Source organism: Melanostigma gelatinosum (assembly GCF_949748355.1).
Source record: "Melanostigma gelatinosum genome assembly, chromosome: 1".
Taxonomy (NCBI): domain Eukaryota; kingdom Metazoa; phylum Chordata; class Actinopteri; order Perciformes; family Zoarcidae; genus Melanostigma; species Melanostigma gelatinosum.
The window spans coordinates 11736566-11745296 of NC_136634.1; the positions used below are offsets into that span (position 1 = coordinate 11736566).

Genomic DNA, 8731 nt, shown 5'->3' on the forward strand with positions numbered 1-8731 from the left:
CGAAACGTTTGACCTGTACGTGAAAATTGATGAAAATATTTTTGCAACGGAAAAAAACGAAATCAGGGTCTACAGCCATGCAGCGGCTGTACTTAGACACACCACTACTTTGAGCGACATGCTAAACTCAGCATGCTAAAAAACGTCTGAAAGGTATCAAGGGTACGGGGTTTTGGTTTCACGATCCAAAAAGCAGTTTATATGGTAAAGCTTTTCAAATAATCAAGTTTTTTTTTCCATGAAGCACTTTTATATTCAAATTTAGACATTATAAATTAATTATATATTCAAGTCAGTTACGTACGGTTTAGCGCTATTGTGCTGACCAACAGTTGGTGGCAGTAACACGTAAAGAAACAAAAAGGTATGGCGAAGAGGAAGAGGGCTAGCTGGTAATAGATGTAAAAAAATACTTCAAAAATCACTTCTGCAACTGTTTTATGAGGAAGGAAATGCATTCAACACTTGGCCTCAACAACACACTTACTGAATGTAAATGTAACTTTATTTGTTTACAACTAAAATGAAGGATCTGCATAAGTTGTTGGGTTCGCAGGGGGGACGCTGGCGAGCGTCTTATGATGAAGCACATCTCTGGCAGGTGAAAAAATGGAGAACCGCTAACAGTGCCAGTGTACGGGAGGGACTGAGGGGGCCGAGCCTCTAAGGATTTAAAAAAACAAATTCTACAATATACAGCAATATGACACAAGATAAGAACAATAGACTTTGCATCTACCACTATGAACTTGTAATTGCTGATATAAAAACGTCCTGTGGTGGTTTGGCCAAATTCTTTGTTGTTTTTGTTCCCAATGGGAAGCAGCTTTCATTACGCTAAGTGACCTGTTTGCTCTCATCTGTTGCCTTATGTAGCTGTGTGTTTACATTCAACTGCGGTATATTGACAACATTGAAGGTTTTCATTTGATTAAAATCATGTCTAAAGGACAATGACTGCAATGCAAAAGGTAATTTGGGGATCCAAAAGAGGGACAAAATGGGGACAAAAATAAATGAATGATACATTCTAACAAAGCAATGTAAATGTACATTTAAACAACCACACATACAGAGCTCCAACCAGTGTGGCGGTTATGTAATGCAAAATCAACTTTACACCACCAGTAAAGTGTTACCTACTCTAAAAATACACGACCTACCTTGAATTCAATAAAAGCACATTTCAGTTGAGGAGATTTACTGTCCCACTGAATACCGTGGAAAGCAGAAGTAGATATAACTGAGGGCAGTGCTATAATATGACCAAGGCTGTGTCGATGAGAGAGATAAGCCTGCTGGCAGTAGGGGAAAAAGATAAACATCCAGGGAGATTAGATGAGGGACATGTACAGTTCAAACACTGGTCTGAGTGGCAAAGTAATGCTGCGGTGCTAAAACAACCCACCATCTCAGTTTTCAGAATTTAAAACAGATAATCAACAGATTCAATTCATGTGTTTCTTTTAAGCTTTAGGTCAACACATGACGCTTCAAACTAATGTGGGAGTGTTTTTGGCAAACAGGAGAGCCAGGAGAGCCTGAGCCTGATTTTATCTGGAGCGTGCTACAGCTGTCGCCGCTGGCTGGCCTGCTCCTGGAGCGTGAGGTCTGGGTGTGGTTTCTCGTCAGGCTGCTTCGTCGGGAAAGAGACAGACAGAGGCCAAAAGCTACAGTCAAACTTGTTTAGGTCCCAGGACCATGCAACAAGTTGTTGCTTGAATCCTGAGCGGAAACAGCAGTGTGGAGAAGAATGGTTTATCGTTATGTTTTCCACAGTTCTCAAAGGTCGCATTATTCATTTGACCCAGGTGGCGATGCAGAGTGAGTCACACTACCACCAGCACAGAGAGGAACTCCACCTCACAGGTTTTATGTGCCGACAACATGCTTACGTATCTGGAGACAGGGGAGGAGGGCTCGTGTGCACAAAGTGACAAGACACCAGCACAACTCTGTGGCGAGTGAGTCACTGTACCTGTCTGCTGGCGAGTGCTCCGTGTAATGAAAAGCAGAACTGCCAGTTCTTTGCTGTATCCTGTTACAGCATTAGCTTAACTCTTTCTCACGTTGCCTCTTTGTCTCTCGGCCTGCATGCCTTTCTGACCTTACAAATGTCACTGTTGCCTTTTTCAAATGCATTCCCTGCTGGATATGGGTGTGCCTCCGAGGAGAGAGACTTCCACACTTGCCAACTTCTTCAAGAGTGCCAACAAAGATTCCCCTTGGGCAAATTCACGAGGATATGTTTCTCTAGCACACAAATTCCAATGTATTATGTTTTATTCAACAATTCGTTTTGATACAGGCTGGATGTTCCGCAGGTCAAATTAATTGTGACCTGATCCACATTTTTCCCTGACGACATTCCTTGCAAATTTTTAACAGTCATACAATTTTTTGCTTTCATGCTATTTTTTACTACTAATGTCAGACAACCTGTCTCAGTCTGGAAAAATGGAAAAACATACAGGATTTTATCAATCTGTTCTTATTGTCAATAAACCCAATGACAGAAGCAAGCACACACCTCGATGCATTTACACCAACACTATTTTAAACATCACACACTATTTGAACTGTACTGCCTACTAACAGATAATTTAATTAGGATACTTTCCCAAGAACTACAGCTTCACTTAACTTGCTCCAACCTGCCACTGTTCTGCCAGATCAGTAAGCCTGGTGGAATCAAGGCTCACCTCGCCTGGGGTCAAAGAGAGGGAGATTCCTCTATCTCCTCCCCCAGTAGGGCTTGTTTGTTCAGAAACTGACAACGATAGACATCTGGTGTGTCTCCAAAGTGTCTCTACTTTTCGAATAAATTCTGTTTGTTTGGTATGTGATTATCTATACTTGCATGTTGTGGTTCACTCAGACAATTCAGAAAGGAGACAGTGTCCTGAGAGTCAGTTTCCTGTATCTATGCCACTACCACGCCCCTTTAGGACTGCCAGATCCTGAGGCTATTAACTCCAAAGGGTGAACTAAAAATGAGCACAGATTACGAACAATTCTTATACCCCATAGTCACTAAAGTAAATATTGGACCATTTATCACGACCCACCTTGCTCTGTCTCAGTGACACACTCACAAGATATTAGCAACTTAGATTTCTGAACGCCGTAGCTAACTAATATTTGTAATAGCCTTGCAGTTTGTGTATGCCTCACTTAGGGAATACCTGTGACGTATGCTGTGGTTCCTCGAAAAGGCGAGTGCGATGTCTTTTGTCACCGCTCCCCTTTCGAATGCTTTAATGTCACAGGAAACACGTCAGAGATTCTTTCAGTCGATTGAGTCCCGGCCAGCTTGTCCGATGTCATCAATCAGGTAAAAGCTCCAGACTTTTCTGGGGGTTTTATTGTCTTTGTATTCACATTTTAAGGAGTTGCAGCTCAGCCCATCACCCACACACCAAGCTACAGACCACTCCCCACTGTGCTGTGGTTAATCATACTGTGTGACACGCTTTGCACACTGTTCTGATGAATAACTGTGAAGTGCTCTTAGCAGCACTGTTTGCAAAAGGCGACTGACAGAGTTCAATCAATGCCTCTGCCAGAAAACACAGAGAGGCTAATGAGATTTTCCCTCATTGTCTCTAATTGTACAGCACAGACACGCTGTGACTGTCAAATCTACCCTGAAACATGATGTCTGTTTATGCTTGAGATACACTGTGTCAGCTTATTTGCTCAAATAATAGTTTTATTAAATATGTTTTGTATTAACTTCAACAAGCAGGTCTGGCAACATGCCATGATTGAGAAGTTAGAAGCTCTGTGACACATTAAAAACACTTATTCCCATTCTGCCTGTTAGTTCGATGAAAACACCGATACCCGTCTCATGTCTGAATGGTAACTTAAGCTACAACGAGCAGCCTGTAAACTTAGCTTAACACAAAGGACTGTGGACAGGGAGAAAGAGCAAGACTAACTCTGTCCAAAGGTAACAAATGCTGCTTTAGTCACCTCTGTTAAATCTTTACAAAAATCAGAGTGTAAACACTGTTTTACGTGGAGTTATGTGCCGGACTAACTTTTTGCCGTGACCAGAGACTTCTTGGAGTCTCTGTTGAGTATCTGGCAACTGCTCAGAAAGAAATAATTGTATAATTGTAACAAAACATACACATTTTATACACTAAACAAACAAGATACAACATGTTAATTAGTAGATGTAGGCATTTCTTCCTGTTTCCACTCATTATGCTAAGCTAAGCTAGCATACTGACATGAACGCGATATCGATTTTTTCATCTAACCATCAGCAAGAAAGAAAATAAATGTATTTCCCAAAAGTTTTCCATTATCGGATGAACTGTTTTTATCTTGGAGTTTAGTTGCGTTTGTAACATGCTATATTATTACGTGTGTTCTTGATATTCCCACTCGCCATACCAAAGTATTAACAAATGCATTTAGCTTCAGTGACCGAAGAAAATGACATTCTGAGCAACCAGTAACCTGTTTAAGCATGTTTAAGGAGTTGGCATGAAGCTCTGATTGTCTACCTTCTGACTCGACAGCACACAACCCTAATCAGCTGCATCAAAACAATCATTAACTGACCTCCTGTTGCCTCCTTCTTTTTCTCTGCCTCCTTCTTTCACACACGACAGAGGGCGAGAGTCTAGACAACACCTAGGAAACTCCTCGCTCTCACCTCGCACACCCCATGTCCCATCATCCCCTTCACAGAGCTCCTGAATACAAACAGGACCTCACACACAGCACACAGAGGAGACTGAAACAGGACAGCACTCACACTGGAAAACAATACTTTCACAACACAATGTTCAGACATTATGTTGTCAACAATGTTCAAATGGTCTGTGTTTCATTTTCAGCCTGTAAAAATGGATGAATTTAGCTCTGAATCCTGCACCCTTTTAAGGCTTTTACGGCCCCGCGATAAATCTGGGTGCATGTTTGTTTTTATCCTCATGCATGACTCCTCACTCTGTTAATGGTACAGCATGTCCTACATGCAGCTGAATGGACATTTGTATATAACTGCTCAGCAAATGTCCTCCAAACTGCAAGCACATTCTTCATTTTATTTTTTTCCCCTGGCGTTCTATATCTGCAACATTTTGTGCTGTCCACTAACAGAGCACACATGGCTGTATATTGGAACTGTATGTAATGTTTAATTTACTCTGACGGGTGTGGGCTCACATAAACACTGGCATGGAGTTGATATAATCACTTTCAGAATTAAATTAATGTCCACAATTCTGCTGTTTATGAAAGAGCTCAACATACAGAATATTAGTCTGTTTAATAAAAAGTATTTTAACAGTGATAACTACAGACAGTAATTTGCCACAACATAATAAACCAGTGAACCAATTAAATCACATTTAACGTATTTGCTTTTTCGTTTTTCCTCCAATCACACCTCAAAAAACGAATATTTTTATGGATATGTGACACAATCTCATCAAATCAATGTTGTACATGAATGTCTTCTTCTCACGTGTTCAGGTCATCTAAAGTAAACATTAAACTATAAACAATGGGTTTTCTTCAGTGACAGACCAATCTCCACTGTGTTTATACTGGCTCTTTAATGGTGTAAAGGTCATAAACCTGAGCCATTGGCCGTAATATAAGTGGTGTCCTCCCATAGGTTGTGAGGTTACAAGCACGCCATTGATAGGCTGCCTGTGAATGGTGTTTGGAGGAAGCCATCTGCTCCTGTTCATGGTTCATTAACCCCGCTACCCCTGGATGACCAGGCTGCTCCCACAGCAACAGGTACAAGAAGCCAACTTGAATACAAAATATATCTGCTTGTTTCTGCTTCAACATGCTCCTTAATTCAATCGTTCACCGTTAAACAACAATAACTGGAAAATCCTTACCTTCCCAGAAGTCCATAGGCATACAGTGAATCTGCCAGGAGTAATGTGATCTCACCCTTTTGCATGGACATGACACACTCCTCCAGGGCCTACAGGTGTCAAAACACAACATGTTACTGAGAGGACTGACAGAGCTTTTTACATAATTACACGAAATACATTTAAGCATAACGTTATTTTGTGCATTTCAATGTCCTTTATTGACTAAACATCAGATTTTTCAAGCATGTGGACCAGCTCTTTAGCCCTGCTAGCTCTTAAGATGACCGTGTAGGTCATTTGTTTAAGTCTGAAATACCTCAACAACTATTGGACCGTCATAAAATGCGGTGCATATATTTGTGGTTCCCAGAGGATTAATCATAATGATTCTGACTCCTCAGCCAGCTCCACCATGAGGTTGACAAAACTAATGACATTCCTAACAGCCTCAGCTGCACTTTCTGTTGTTAAGATGGCGAACACGTTAAACAATGCACCTGCTAACGTCAGCATTTGGCTTAAAGCACCGTCAGGGAGTGACTCCTCTGGTTGCAAAAAAGAAGTCAGATTGTATAGAAGTCGATGAGAAAATGACCCTACTTCCAACTTGATTGTCTTTATCGCTAGTTTCAATCTTCTCCAATACAACATGATGTCCATTTAGTAAATTATGGTCCTATAAAGAATAAGACAGATGATAAAACAGGACATGCTTCAGAACAACAGTCCACAAACCAATGGGGGACATATTTTACGTCCACTTCTTATATACAGTCTATAGTTGTACCAAAGTACAACGTCACAGAGCTGCCAGCATGTCTGCAGTAACCCATCGGCTATCGGTTTGACGACGATAAGCCTCTTGGGGCAAGGGGCAATATTTCTGGGGTTCTGTGGTAGCCAGCCGATACCCGGGCCAAGCCTTCCTTTGCCGTGCACTGCTCGTTGTTTACATTCCGATTAGCAACTTGAGATGAGCGACTAGAGTTGGAGTTGAGAGACCACCTGTACGACCGGATTGTTTCACATGTAGCCAGTTTACAAGCTAATTATAGACCAATAAAAATCGAAATAACCATCAGACGATAGCCAATGAGTTCCAAGATTGCATTCTGCCTCTTTTGCTTTCCACACGCACTGTTAACCTGCATTCAACCAAAGCCTGCTCGAACCTGATTAGTTCATACTACTTTGTCTACAAACGGAAACCACAACTCTTTCGATACCAAAGTCTTGTCCCGTTGCATGCATATGAATGCAGAATGTGTTTATAGAGATTAGTCTGCAGACTCTTACTTGCCTATTTTCACAGTCTCTGTCGGTCACCATTGAAGTGTGATGTAAACACGATAAACTAATGCTGTCCGAGAAAACTGAGGAGTTTACCTGGTTTACATCTCCCTCTCCAACAACAAAGACAAGCTTGCCATCCTTCTCCACCACAGTGCGGTCCTCCAGGACACATTGCATCTTCACAGTAACCGCTTGGCCCCAGGTGGGGCTGAGGGTGTGCGGGGCCCCGAACTCCACCACCTTCTTTCTCAACAGCTGGTCCTCTGCGTGAGGAAAGAAGAGAAGGTGATGCAGGAGGAAGCAGGGTTAATCTGCATGTTGGTGGTAACACGTGCTCAGAAACAGCCACGAACACGCCAAGCTTGAGTTCAGTCACATTTTCGTCACTTTACTTCTTTTGTGGTTTTAACCCAAAATCAAATATAAAGGTATGATTTAACGAAATAAGAAGCACTAGTTACTATGCAACATCACTAAAACCAAGTCGAAAGTGATTCAATGATGCATCCTCACCTGTGATTTCTTGCCAATCGCCTGCCACAAACAGCTCCTCAAAGGTGGAGGAAGTCCACTCGGCCATCATATATTCTGGAAAGAGACTCTCTGCTGAGCTGTCTCTCTCCGACACATCATCCTCTGTTGATGGGTCTTGAAATCTCACCATCTTCCAGCTGTTTGTTTTCTTCACTTCCCTCTGCTCCTTGCATCCTGTGTCTCCCCTTTGCTCAGGATCAGAGGGTTTTTTTACCTCGACGCTTTTACCCTCATCTGCACAGCTCTCCATTTCAGCCTGATCTTTCCCTCTCAGCTCCTCACCTTCCTCTGCAGGCCCACAGGGCAGCTCGGCGTGACTGTCCCCATCAGCATGCTCGGATACGGCCTCTCTTACCTCAGGCTCTGCACGCTCCACTGCAGGGTCTTCATGCTCTCCACAACATGGCTCTGTCTCCATTTCACTGCAGAGAGCGATGGACGCCACCTGCATTAGCCTCCAAAAGAGATGATCCTCCTTGTTCGAGCCAACGTTCCACTTAGGTTAGTAGTTCTGTTGGAAGCCAACTTCTGCCACCTTCACTCTGTCAAAACAAATAGAATATCTCCATGAGGTAAAAATCCATGTTGTGTTTCATTAAATCCAACTCAGAAAGCATCCCTAAATCCTGCTTTCATCCACAGTTTTAATAAAAAAAGCTTTGTCTCGCCTGCAGCTTCGTAGTTTCTGCAGTTCTGTTGCAGTCCTTGACCTACTCTCACTCCTGCTTGTGTCCGTCTTAGTCTACATAGTCCAGTGATGTGGCAGCAACCAAAAATGATCAATATAAAGAAACTGTGCAACGCAACAAAGCACTCCCAGCCGGCAGGCTTGTGCATTGGTAATCTGCAGGATTAGAAGAGAAAAACCTAATCTGCCAGAACGTCTGTAAGCTTCTTAATGACTTCACCGTCGTGCCCCACAACGCAGTTTCCATGAATGCAGTCTACCAATAAGATCTCAGGAGACATAAACTATAACATAATTTGCTTTGAGTTATGTTGGGAGTTTTTTTTTTCTCTTTTCAGGAAGTGCTACCACACTAATA

The 8731-nt window shown here is 42.3% G+C and overlaps 1 protein-coding gene across 1 annotated transcript in view; it reads right to left on the reverse strand.

Annotated features, from left to right (window-relative positions):
* fkbp16 (FKBP prolyl isomerase 16) overlaps positions 1-8103 on the reverse strand; it is a gene marked incomplete at both ends in the record, with an annotated part of 21432 nt that extends 13329 nt beyond the window's left edge. The window contains 3 exons of the mRNA XM_079267081.1: positions 5877-5965; positions 7245-7414; positions 7665-8103. Of these exons, the coding sequence (XP_079123207.1) occupies positions 5877-5965; positions 7245-7414; positions 7665-8103 (698 nt within the window). The remainder of the gene's footprint in view (positions 1-5876; positions 5966-7244; positions 7415-7664) is intronic.
* Between the last annotated feature and the right edge of the window lie 628 nt (positions 8104-8731).